At 37.3% G+C, this 14,254-nt stretch overlaps 1 protein-coding gene across 3 annotated transcripts in view; it reads left to right on the top strand.

Moving 5' to 3' along the window:
* Nucleotides 1-14,254, top strand: part of LOC124619504 (1,5-anhydro-D-fructose reductase-like) — a 114,929-nt gene that overhangs the window by 58,437 nt on the left and 42,238 nt on the right. For all 3 annotated transcript variants that reach the window (XM_047145949.1, XM_047145950.1, XM_047145951.1), the window contains exon 5: nucleotides 11,854-12,110. In XM_047145949.1, the coding sequence (XP_047001905.1) occupies nucleotides 11,854-12,110 (257 nt within the window). The remainder of the gene's footprint in view (nucleotides 1-11,853; nucleotides 12,111-14,254) is intronic.

The following is a 14,254-nucleotide window of genomic DNA, read 5'->3' as shown; positions in this document are numbered from 1 at the left end:
AGGTGGACGTTCCATTACTTTATAGTCAAATTAGTTTTAAAGACCCTCTACCTAATAATATATGCAGTAGTAATTTCGTTATGCACTTAAACATCAGAGGTCTGTCTGAAGGAATGATCAGGAAGCTTTATGACATAGAAATTTTGTTAGAAAGTGTGAAACAATCTGTGAAAGTAATATGCCTTAATGAACATTGGCTAAAATCTGAAAATATCAGTCTCCTAAATAAACTTACAGGTTATAAACTTGCTACCAGCTTTTGTAGGACCAATGGGTATGGAGCGCCTTGCATACTAGTTCATTCCACGGTAGACTATGATATCAGACAGAATTTTAGCCATCTGGATGAAGAAGGTACATTTGAAAGTTGTTGTATAGAACTTAAAGAGTATAACATACTAATTAGCAGCATATATCGCACCCCTGGGTACCATATAAGCTCTGTATTTTTAGATAAGTTTGATACATTGCTACATAAATTAAAATGTGAGAAACTGTACAAGAAAGTGGTTATATGTGCTGACTTCAACATAGATGTAAGGACTGATGACAAATTTTCTTCACACTTAAAGAACCTGGTAGCCACAAACGGACTAAATCTCAATTTTGATCAGTATACAAGAATTACAGCAGCCTCTGCAACATGTATTGACAATATTGTAACTAGTTATAATTATTATGTAAAAGAAAAGTTTCTTCTAGATTTAGGAGTATCAGACCATAAAGCACTATTTGTATCACTACCGAAGCAAAATTCAGTCTGCACAACAAAAAGATGTAGGAATTTCAGTCAAGAAAATGTGGAAGTATTTTGCAAAAAACTAAGCCAAACCAAGTGGACAGTCAGCAAACACACTTCCACAAGTGACAATTACAATAACTTTTTAACTGAATTCTTGGGTATATTCAATGAATGCTTCCCTTTTGTAACAGTGAGGACCAGGTCCCAAATAGTAGATCCTGGGTAACAAAAGGAATTAGAGTGTCTAGTGCTGCTAAGAGGAAACTGCATATGGAGGCAAAAGTAAATCAAAGCCTTCAATTTCTTCAGTATGTAAGCACATACAAAAAAACATTTGACAAAATAGTTAAACTAGCATAACCTACTGTGAATAATAACTTCATTTCAAATGCAAAAAACAAATCAAAAGCCTTTGGGTCTGTTATAAGAAGCGAAGTTGGCAGTGAGGCAGAGAGAAAATGCCCTTCTAAAATAGTGATAAATGGTAGAGCTGTTACAGAACCCAATGCCATTTGTGAATCATTCAATGACTTTTTCATAAAGTGTAACAAATTTGGTGACGGTTCACCACCAAAAACAAAGCCCAATATGACATATAGCAATTGCCCATGTTTTAAGTTTTCTCATGTTTCCATCTCAGATGTCATCAAAATCATAATGTCCCTAAAAAATTCAAAATCTGTAGGGTGAGATGAGGTCCCCACTGAAATAATTAAAATAGTCCGCCACAGTATTGCATATCCACTCTCTTTCATAATCAACCAATCTTTTGATGAGCGATGTTTCCCAGATCGATTAAAATATGCAGAAGTTCGGCCCATACATAAAAAAGGCAAACAAGATGAATTGGGCAACTATAGGCCAATCTCACTGTTACCAATTTTCTCAAAAACATTTGAAAGAACTGCATGTGATCAGATCGAAAATCGCAATTCATCTAACAGCAATATGGTTTCAGAAAAGGCCGCAGCACAATCCATGCAATAAATGAATTAGTCACAAAAGTCAGCAGATGTCTTGATGATAGGATGTGTGTGTCAGGCATCTTTTGTGACCTGTCCAAAGCCTTCGACACAGTAAATCATGACCTGCTTCTCCAAAAATTGGCATGCTATGGTTTTCAAGGCAAATCTCTTAGCTGGATGCCATCATACTTGGCAAACAGAAAACAAAGAGTACTTATTAACATCAATGGCAAGAAATTTCTCTCTGGCCAGAAAAACACTCAATTAGGTGTTCCACAAGGTTCAATATTAGGGCCACTGCTTTTTCTGTATTATATTAATGATATGCCATGTCAGGTCAAGTCTGATACTATCCTCTGTGCAGATGACTCAACAGCTGTAGTGTGTTGTAAAACTGAGGTAGACCTAATTCGTCATATTGAACAAACAATTGGGGAAGTGGAGGCATGGGTCAAAAACAATAACTTGACATTAAATTTTACAAAAAAAGAAATTGTTCATTTTACCACAAAACAATCTGCACAGTCTATAAGTGAAATAAGGTATATGGACAAAAAAGTAGAGACTGCAGACTGTGTCAAATTCCTCGGCGTGTTAGTCAATAAAAACCTGTTATGGAGTCACCATGTGGGCAACAAACTGGGTCGACTCAATAGCCTTGTATATATTATGAATATCTTGTATAGTATTACTGATTTAGCTGTAAGAAAAGCTGTATATAATGCATATTTTGTTTCAGTCATTAGGTATAGTATAATTTTCTGGGGGGTCTGAAAAAACAAATTTACTTAGAGCTTTTAGGCTACAAAAAAGAATCATCCGAGCAATGGTGGGAGCAAAACCTAAGCAACATTGCAAACCTTTATTTGTAAAACTAGATCTAATGAGCATTCCAAGCATATACATCTATGAAACTCTCACTTTCACAAAAAGAAACCCACAACTTTTTGAGGGCAACTTCTTCTTGCATCAATGTGATACTAGATATAGAACAAGCTACATGTTACCTACCCACTGTTTAAAATCATATGAAAAAACCCCGTACTCTATGGGCATGAAATTTGTAAATAAAATATGGAGAGATATGGATGACCCAAATGTAAAAGGTACCACAAGAGACCTGGAAAAATATCTGAAAGATAGATGTTACTATAGTGTAGAAGATTTCATGAATGGCAACAATGCATTATAATTGTGATTAAAATACCTCTCTGAAGATGTTACACCATATATATTATTAGTCTATTGTCTATTTTTAGTATTATTTTATATATAATGTAAAACTGACAAGTCACCTATGTCACAATCTTTGATTGTATAAGGCATGTTATGTGATAATAAAAAATTGAATTGAATTGAATTGAATACTCGATCATTTCAAAAGTTTCACGTGGTCCACAACAGTCAGGATGCCTTTGATTACTACCGCTTCCTCCATGGAAGCCCAAGGGAATGACCTCCATAATATACTACTGCCCACCAGCTTGTGTGGGACCATGCATGATTCAAGCAGTCGTTCATTTGGATGGTGGTGTAATTGGACACAACCATTGACCTGGTGTAATAAGAAATGTGATTCATCCAACCAGCTAACATGTGTCCATTGATCCACTTTCAAATCTCTGTGATCCCTTGGCCACTGAAATCATAATTGATGATGTCATTATGTTAATATGGGAAAATGTAGAGATTGTATGCTGCAACGCCACATGTTCAACATTGTGCACTTGAACGGTGTGTTATGAAGCACCTTTGCCAGCACTGTCATTGAACAATGTTGGAGGATCTGCCACAGAGCACAATCTATTACAGAGTGTGAAATCCTCCGATCTCCATTTTCTGTGTATGTCAACACTGTTATCTGTTCGTGTTTTCATTGCCCTTCAACTACTTTCATAGATGCTCGCTATTGTGTCTCCACCAAATAGTAGTGAGGATATCCCACTGGTGGACAGTGATATGTAGGTGGAATTCATCAGTCACCTCAAAAGGGGTCGCTGGATGGACATTGAGCCATTTACCATTGGAACCTGCCAGGAGGTAAATCTTAGATGAGCAAACCCTTTGTTTTCTCAGCTGCTTCAGTGCTTTGACTGTTGGTGAAGAGTTATCTCCTCATGCTCATCCACTCCCCAGGATGCTGTTGATGAGTTCAAGGGCAGCCTGTGGATTATCCTTAAGCACTATTGACATGGGGCTCCTTACTGTCTTGTGAGCACTAATGAATGACAAGTGTAGTTCTCCCACCATTCAGGTACTTGCATGCTTTTGAGAAGTTTAAGTGTACTATCGAATTCCTGACTCACATTTCAGTAGTTTTTCACACTGCTGGCTGCTAATTTGTGTTAGTGTTCTTCCTCTGTGGTGACATTTTTTTGTTGCATTTAACCTCACTTTACATTTTACTATTGATTAGGATTAGCATCACCATGTTTTTCTCAGCAACTATTCTACTGAGGATGAGATCATGGAGATACTCATAAAGAGCAATTATTCAATGTCAATATAAGAGAGAGCTCATCCACAGATGCTGAAGGCAAGTCTTAAGGCCTGTATGTCAGCAGGTGTTAACAGTAGAGACTTATTTTTGAACAAGAGATGGAATTGATAATTCATCAGCTGAAGAATCCGAAGGTGATAATGACACACTTAGAAAGAAAGCATGGTTTAATGACAAATTTTATTCTAAAGAAAAAGATTTTTATCCTCTCAGTCACACATTTGATGATTCACCTTTGGGACACAACTGTCAATTAGGGAATGATCAAAGCATTCTATCATTCTTAAAATTATTTTCGACAGAAGGTACTGTGCTGAAAAATACACAGACCAAAGTGCTGAGTTGTCTATTTTGTATGTAAAGTACACAAAAGTAAAAATACAGCACACATTGCCGTAACTGCACCTTCTCGCGCACGCGTTGTGGGTCTTCTGCTGGCCTATATAGGGGCCGCAGCTTGTGCCAGGAAGTCAGTTCCAGCGAGTTCGTGCACCAGCACTCTCACCTGAAGATGGCGGCCAGATGGACCGCGGAAATATTGTGTCATGAAGACGTTATGATCCGGCTGCATACCCGAGAAGAATAATATCAATTATTACGCCGGGAAAACCTTCATAGCCACATTAGAAGCCTTTTTGTATGACAACAGGGTTCCTATATCATCTATGGCACAGTAATGGGTTATACTTCTGGTTTTTCCCTTTTTTTCCCCCTGTATATGCAGTATGTTGGCAATTATCAGAGTCTTGCTGTAAAGAAGCACTGCACTACTAATGTGAGTTGAAAGCAAAACACAACTGTCAGGTTGGGTTAGCAAAATTGCATCAAAAACTGTTGAAGGAAAAGCCATCTGTAAATTTCTACAGATTTGTAATGACCATTAATGTCAGAAACTAATTTTTACATCTACAGTAATGTTCACCTTGGTTGTGACAAATCTTAGAGCAACAGAAGCAGAAAGCACAGGGGTAGGCAGGCCACTTTTGTAGCCAGAGTCGAAGTAGAAGTCCAGCCAAAGGCTGCTTGGTGCACGTAGACATACGAGGGCTATCCACAAAGTACATTACGTTTTCGTTTGTGTCCGTTAGGGGCGGGGCTAGCGCGGCCATCTTGGTGTCATGGCATTCCGCTGCTCAGTCGGCATCCTGCCGTGCTAGTGAGAGGTTCGTGCTGTACTCCGTTGAGTTACTGTGACAGTTTGAAATGCCAGCGTTAATTGAAAATGCCGTGAAGTGTGAAGTGTGTGCTGTAATAAGGTTTCTGACTGCAAAAAACTGTACACTGATAGAATCTGTCGGCAGCTTTGTGAAGTGTATGGGGACAACATAATCACTGAAGGTGGAGTGCGTCAATCGGTCATAAAATTTAAAAATAGCCGAACTAACGTTCACGAAGAAGAGCGAAGTGGAACACCCAGCATAGTGACCGCCGAACCTGTCGAAAAAGTCGATGCCGTGGTCCATGAAAACTGTAATTTCACAATAATGGAACTCTCTATGAGTTTTCCACAAATTTCACGAAGTTTGTTGCACGAAATCATTACCAAAAAGCTTGGTTACCACAAGTTTTGTGCAAGATGGATACCAAAAATCTTGACAGAGATTCACAAAAATCAGCGAATGGCTGCAGCGTTAACGTTTTTGGATGCTTACGAGAAAGATGGCGACTCATTACTCGATAGCATCGTTACTGGTGACGAAACATGGGCTAAGCATGTGAACTGCGAGACAAAATTCCAGTCAATGCAGTGGGGGCACACAAATTCCCCCCAAAAACCCAAGAAATGCATGCAGACGATGTCGGCAAGGAAGGTGATGGCGACTGTCTTTTGAGACAGAAAAGATGTGATTTTTGTGGATTTCCTGGAAAGAGGCACTATAATAAACTCTCAAAGGTATTGCCAAACTCTGCACAACCTCAGAAGAGCAATACAAAACAAGCGCAGGGGAAAGTTGGGCTCAAAGATCTTGCTGATTCACGACAACACCCGGGCCCACACGGCAAATGCCACTCGTGAAGTTCTCGAATCTTTTAAGTGGGAGTTGTTTTCTCATCCACCATACAGTCCCGACCTGGCACCGAGCGACTTCCACTTATTCCCAGCAATGAAGAAGTGGTTGGCTATGCAGCGTTTTCATGATGACGCACAACTTCAAGAAGAGGTAATCATGTGGTTGAAGGCGCAGGCGGCCGAATTTTACGATGAAGGAATTTCCAAGCTCGTCCATTGCTGTGATAAGTGCCTTAATTTAAATGGCAACTATGTAGAAAAGTAGTATTTAAGTGTGACTTTCATCTGTATATAATAAAAAAAAAATTCCAATACTTTATTTATTTTTAATTCCAAAGCTTAATGTACTTTGTGGATAGCCCTTGTATTAGATGATAATGACACAGTGCTCAGCTAATCATGTAGTAAGAACATTTGGGCAGCCAGAGAGTTAAAAAATGAGATGCCCAACTGGGAAACCAGTTTGCTTACGCTACATGAAATACACCATTATCCACCGTAGTAGCATTGATTACCACACTTTGGACTTTGATTTTGATTTGAGTACAACTGGAACTATTTCTACATTTCTTACAACAGACTTGAAATCTGTTCCAGAATTTATTGGCTTACTGCTTCCAGGGTGGCACCACGTGTTGCTTTCTCCTAGCTTATACTGTTTGTAAACATGTTTCACACTAGTTTCAAATAAATTCTGAGCATCTTATAGCTGCACTCACCTGTTCTTTAAGCAGAATAATTGCCTTGTTGTCTTTTATCCTATGGGGTACTTGATGTGATGATGAGGTGTGAGAAGGTAATTCAATAATTAACTGAACTTTCATTTTAAATTTCTTGAGGTTGACAATCTACATACATCTGCACATCACAAGCCACCATATGATGCATGGCAGAGGGTAATTCTTGCTAATGTCAGTATTTCCATTTGTTGTTCCACTTGCTAATGGAGCAAGGGGAAAATGACTGTTTATGTGCTCTTATACAAGTCCTGAGTACTCTTTATCTTGTCTTCAAAGTCCTCTAGGAAGATGTATGTTGGTGGCAGTAACATCATTCTACAGTCTGTCACAAATTCCGTTTCTCTAAACTTCCTCATGATGTTACATGAAAATACTTCTTATTTTGAGAGATTCCCATTTGAATTCATGTGGCATTACCATAATACTAGCATTTTGACGAAATGTTCTGGTAACAAATCTAGTAACATGCCGGTGAATTGCTTTCATGTCTCCCTTTTACCCGACCTGGAGGGGAACCCAAAAATTCAAGAAGTACTCAAGAATTGGTCACACAAGTGTCCTGTACACAGTCTCCTTTAAGATGAGTTGCATATTCCTCGAGTTCTCGCAATTATTTGGAGTTGACCATTTACCGTCCCTACAACTGATCTTATATACTCCTTCCATGACTGTCAAGCAGCACACTATTAACATTGTGTTCAGACATTACAGGATTGGTTTTCCTACTCCTCTGAATTAATATAATTTTTCCATATTTAGAGCAAGTTGCCATTAATCACACTAATTACAAATTTTGTCCAAGTCCTCATGTATCCTTGTACAGTCACTTAAAGAGGAGACATTCCCCTACATTACAGAGTCGTCGGCAAACAGATGCAGTTTGCTGCTCACAATATCTGTCAGATCATTAATGTACGTAGATATCAATAGTGGTCCTCTCTGACTTCCCTGATGCTTGCCAACAGCTAGATAACACAGTCGTCTTTAGTCTCGTGGTAGGTCTCAACGTTGTTGTCACATCAGTTTGCTTTTTGCTCTTGCAAAGTAAATGTGGCTGTCCCTCTGTCCATTTCTCATTTTTATTATCTAAAGGTGTACTTCCAGTCACATTCACTACTGATGTCAACATTGAGCAAGTTCATGACCTGATTTTGAATAATCGACAAGGGACTGTTGATGCATGTTAGTCGTGATCCTGCTGTCATGAATTCTGTGTAAGAGGGGTGCCAAACCAACTCAATGATGAACAATCATATGAGAATCTGTCAGCAACTACTGCACTTCCATGGCAATAAGAGTGAAATGTTTTTTAACTGAATCATCACTGGAATTGATCCATGGAATGACTATTTTGAAATGGTGAGCATATGCCAGAGCATGGAATGGAAACAGCCCAGATCTCTAATCAAAAGCAGTTCAATGGTTAACCGTCTGCAGGAATGAAGAGGTCTGAAAACTTGGTGACAATGTTGAAAAATGATGTCTTTTTTGCTGTTAAATAAATAAGAAAAATATTTCACAGACTTACCCTTATAATATGCAGCATCACTACATGTAGCTTTACATGACACAGTACATTCAGCTTGACAGTGACACATTGATTAAAGTATGAAGTACAGTGAGAGATGAATTTGAGGGTAAAAAAATTCATATTCAGGGATTCTACATTTTCTTCACATGTCCTCAATGTAATTCTTAGATAAGTTTCATACATAGTTTCAAGATGAGGATTCAAGACCAGTGGGCTGGGGAGAGTAGTTTAGGACATGATGATGTGGATACATTAAACAAGGAAGTTGTTGAATAGGAGCAATAATTAAGTATACAAGTATATTGAAGAAATGCAGAAAAGAAAGATAAGTTGCATTTATGTTCATTAATAAAAATGAATGAGATGCATGTGTGATGCCAGGTAGGTGAAAGCAAGGTGAGCAGTTAGTCTTATACATTGAAATAGGCTTTGATAGAGAACTTGTTCTGCTTTTTCAGCAGTTTATCTATTTCCTTCCTCTTTGACACATAGAATCCTATTTTGTCTAAAATGTCTAAGAGTGTACTTATTTTCTTTACATGTAAGATCATTATCTGTTCTTAATAGAGCCTATATTATGAGTCTACTTTTCAAAATGTGTGCTTAAAACATTTTTATCACTTGGGTAGGAATGCTCTTGAAGTTCTGTCTATGTGGCCTAAATATTTTATCTCGTATTCATGGTGTGAAACTTCATAAATTCCTGAAAGTTTTTATGTGTTCTCTTTCTTCAGTAATTTGTTGTATTTTTGTAAATTCATAAAACTGCAACCAGTCACTTTTTTTAATAGTTATTTATTATTCAATGAACTGGTTTTTGAACCTTTTCAGGTTAATCTTCATATGGTTTTTGGAAGTTACACATCTATTTGTAACAAAATGCACATTTGCATTGTGATAGCAAAACTTTGCCGGCATCCAGTATGCGTGTAACATGTGTATAACACATTATGGATGCTGGCAAAGTTTTGCTATCACATGTGTATAGCACATGCTGGATGCTGGCAAAGCTTCTCTATCGCAGTGTAAATACTTACAATTATGTAAAAGTGAGTAACGTGATGTACCAGCTAGCCATCAAAATGGAAGCAGACAGATGTTCAGTAACAGAAAAAAGCTGCCCATACTGTTGCAAACCAGCACCCAGCATTATGCTAGAAATAGATATGTAACGTCCAAAAACCATCTGAAGATGTACCTGAAAAGGTTCAGAAACCACTTCATGGAATAGTAAATAATTATTTAAGAAAGTGACTGGTTGCAGTTTATGTATTTACATTCAATTAACAGTCATGGGTTCTAAAATATCTGTAATGGATAACCTTCATCAGGTGTATTTTTGTTCTAATGTTGTCTTTATGAAGGTGATTTTTATATTATTCTTTCAAAACCTCGTGTTAGATTTTTCCAAATTTCCTACTATATATTTCGTGCTGATAAACTCTAGTGCGGTGTGTGGATCCTGAGTTGTAATTTCTTTTTCATTATTACAAATGTCAAAACTTAAAAACTGTTCTAAAATTTCTAAAGTTTTTAATGAATTTCTGGAAAAGTCATATTATGTTATTCCAGTAAACATGACTATGAAATCTGCCAAAGGAGCTATTCCTTATATTAATACAGACGTATGAATAGACAAGGAGAGGATTTTGTTGTGTTTATAATACCGTGATCTCTATATGCTGTTGCGTTGCCTTCAGCATTATTGCCAACACATCAGAAACCACTTGTAGAATGTGCCTTTAGGTATGATTTTGTCATTTTTGTTATTACATAGGTGTATTTTTTAAAGTCAAGAATGATTCATTGTTTTCTCTTTTTTAAATCTAACAGAACATAATCTATCACTTAATCTCCCTCATCTTTCCCAAATGTTTTGTCATAGCTGAATAATAAAAATGTGTCATTCCACAAATGTAATAAAATGTTGGTATTTTTCTTTACTTGGATAAAACTTTTCTTTTACAGTGGCATTTGCTCAGTTATAGCCTACACTCTAGCCAGTATTGTTGTGCACACAGTGTCAACATGGAACAGCCTGCTTTCGAGCACTTTACATGACCATAGCTGTCTGGTTTGAAATGGATTTCATTGAAAGGAACTAATTCTGTTTGTGCTATATGAAATGAAAAGCTGCATATAACCAAGAAATAATTGAAGTCTTGTGACTGAACTTTGTGGAACTTAACTAAATTGAGTCAGAAGAAATCAGATTGATTTGGAGACAGGACACAAAAGCGCTATATATTATAGCTTATATATTGTTTTTCCCCTTAAAATATATATAAATGGGAAAGATTTTTGACGAAAATCTCAGAAAGTTCTTGGCCTTACTTCAGAGTTTTACATGATTTTCTATTAAATATTCAGGTGAACGTATGCTACGTATAAAGAGGAAACATTTTCAGAAAAAAACTGAAAGTTCTTGACTGATTTGCTCCAAACTTTTGCACACTGCTCTTACAAACATTTGGCCAGATATAAGCTATATATTTCCTTAAACAACTGTGAGGAGGTTTTCTGTTAAAACCTACTGCGAGTAACCAAAAGCTGTGTGGAGGTTTCCTATTAAAACCTACTGTGAGGAAGCAAAAGCTGTGCTTTAAAAATGCATTGGTACTTGTGGTGTGAGGTGACCTCTGAGGATAGTAGCTTGAGTGATATTATATTAAGTAGTTTTAATCTGCGAACACTGAGCATTACAAAGTTTCAGACAATTCAGGCTGTGCAGTAACATTGTAATTATAAGCCAATAAGACATAAATACAACTTTCATATGGTATGGGTTTTCTGTTAACACTAATTGTGAGGAAGAAAACAAAACAGCACATTGTTGTGCATACAGTTTTTTAAAAGTTATATATATGGAGAAACAGTATATTTGGGAGAAACAATTTGTCTAATGGTTTGAATGCCCTGCTATTATAGGTAAAACTGATTGCAAGAAAGAAAACACAACTGCAAATTTTCACGGCGTAGCATCTTCTTTAACACAGTTGGTTTTAACAGAAAATCTGTAAATAGTTCTTTAAAAAATGTATAGCCTATGTCTGTCTGAATGTTTATTAGAGAATTGTGTAAAACTTTGAAGCAAATCGCTCAAGGAATTTTTGAGATGTTTTTCATTTGTATCATGTAGTATTTATTAAAGCAACTGTAGCAAGGAAAGCTGGAATGAGATGTTGAAATTTGCATCCTAACTCAATTGCCAAGGATACCCAAGATTAGGTCATATATCCAATTCCCATAGATATTTAGCAATTGTGAACCATTGCCGGGTTCGCTAGCGTATTATGAAGGTGAAATAGATTACTTTAGCATTCTTTGTTCCACTAACTTTTGTTCAATGTTTGCCATTGTCTAGGCAATGGAAGCTCAAGTGGATGCCGGCAGAGCTCGTTCAATCGGGCTGTCAAACTTCAACTCTAGCCAAATCAAACGCATCTGGCAGGCTTCCCGCATCAAGCCAGCCAATCTGCAGGTGGAGCTGCACATCTACTTCCAGCAGAGGGAGTTGGCTGCTTTTTGCAAAGCACTCGATGTGACAGTCTGTGCCTATGCTCCCTTGGGCTCTCCACAGTTGTCCAACGTAGTCCGTGCAAGAGGAGGTGATGTTAACAAGTAAGCTTAAAGAGTAGTTTATTATAGATGTAACCAGTGTCACGTTTGGGAGTGGGATTGCAATTCAGGATGAAAGGATATTAATGATGAGATTTTTTGATGCCATTAATATCCCCAACAAAAGTGAAGAAGTAAATGATAATTAATTTAAACCCTCAGCTGCCGATAGGTGTTGTTGACATACCTTGATGGGACAGCTGAAAATGTGTGCCCCGACTGGGACTCGAACCTGGGATCTCCTACTTACATGGCAGATGCTCTATCCATCTGAACCACCAAGGACACAGATGAATAGCGTGACTGCAGGGACTTATCCCTTGCACACTTCTCGTGAGGCCCACATTCCCAACTGTCCATAATCTACATATGTAATGTTCCTAATAGATACTTTGCCCATCCACTTATAACTCGCGCCCACTAAGGCGACAATTCTCATAAGAGTTCAGGCAACTTGTGCACATTCACACAGATAAAGGTCAATGGCAGGGTAGCCATTTAACTATATATGAAGATAGTAACTGTTCTCAAAAGAACAGATACCATTGATGACCCTGCAGCTTCTCTAGAATAAATGATAATTAATTGAAACACTCAGCTGCTGACAGGCGTTGTTGACATACCTTGATGGGGACAGCTGAAAATGTGTGCCCCGACTGGGACTCGAACCTGGGATCTCCTGCTCAGATGGATAGAGCATCTGCCATGTAAGAATCCCACCTTCTTAACTACTATTAGCTAAAGGCATACAAAGGTTATAAAGGTCCTTCTCTATAACTCAAACCTGAAATCATCAGCAAAGTTTAGAAAAATAGAAAAAAATAGGTTTAATCATGATGATCTTCAGCTGCCAGCTCTTTGTGACACTTGCAGTTTGCATTTTTCTGGTGTACCTCTTGATATGTTTCCTATATGGTCTCTTGGAGCACCTCTTCCTTGGTTTCCAAAGAGGTTTTGGTATCTTCAGTTCTCACATTTCTGTTTGTACATGTTTTCTCTTCATTAGATCTTTTCCCAGTTATTTGTTGCCCTTTATATTTAAATCCTCTTTACATCTCATTAGATTTTTGTTCCTTTACTGTACAATAAAAATTACTTTTGCTTATTGCTGATCCCTGGTTGGATTTAGTTTTCCGTTTTGAATTCTGACCATTCTTTCCCCACTTCTCTTCTTCATGAGCTTTATTAAAGATATCCGATTGTTCCAAGTAACTTAAAATTGAATTGAATCTTGACCTCTCCTTCCCACTCATTTTCTCATATTCCATACAAAATACTTTCAGAATCCACGAGTTTATGATTGTAAGGTATTGGGACCAATAATTCTAGGGTTAGTTTTTCCTGTTCTCCCTCGACCAATATTTCTCTTTAAATTGACTCTCTCTCAAAATGTTTCCAATTCTGGAATTCTTGCACATTAAGGACTCCACATTCTCCAGCTTTGACCCTTAGATACTCTGTTACAAATTCTATTTTCTTTTTATCATTCCACATTGGTGAAAAAGCAGCTGAATATGTTCATAAAAAGACTGTAGGATGTATTTTCCCTTCAGGTTTGAAACATGGAAACTTACTGGATAGATGACTTCCACTTTCTAAATGAAATTCGTCCCACCACTCATTTTCATTTTCTCTTATTTCTGACAAGGGCACAATACTTCCTTTTAATTCTCCCTTGTTTTCTGTGACTCTAATTTACCTCTCACATCAATAGTGTAAGTTCTACAGTCTCTTACCGCCATTGTCTTTAGTAGCAGTTCTTTCAGTACTTTTAATATATGTATGGTTAGCAATCTCTTCCATCAGCCTAGCAATTTCCTGGAACTACTCTCAGTATGTTCTATTCTGTGTCCAAAATAATGTCTTCATTTCAGAGTAATTGTAAATTATTGGTCAACTCCTCTTTCAAATGTGTTATTTTTAACCAGTTCTTCTCTGGGCATAAGTTTGAAATTGTTTAATTGTTCAGTAATTACATCAATATATTATTTTAACTGTGTTTTTTCTGCTCTAGACTCTGCAATGAGATCTTCTAGTCAATTGTCAGGTTTTGTCACATCACCATTTTTACATTGGTTAGAAGCTTCAGAGACAGCTGACAATTTCTGTAATTTATTATTTTACTGTTTAGTTCTTTATTTAAATTG

Source organism: Schistocerca americana, chromosome 6 (assembly GCF_021461395.2).
Source record: "Schistocerca americana isolate TAMUIC-IGC-003095 chromosome 6, iqSchAmer2.1, whole genome shotgun sequence".
In the NCBI taxonomy this organism is placed as follows: Eukaryota; Metazoa; Arthropoda; class Insecta; order Orthoptera; family Acrididae; genus Schistocerca; species Schistocerca americana.
This window is presented reverse-complemented; position numbering and strand designations above follow the sequence as displayed.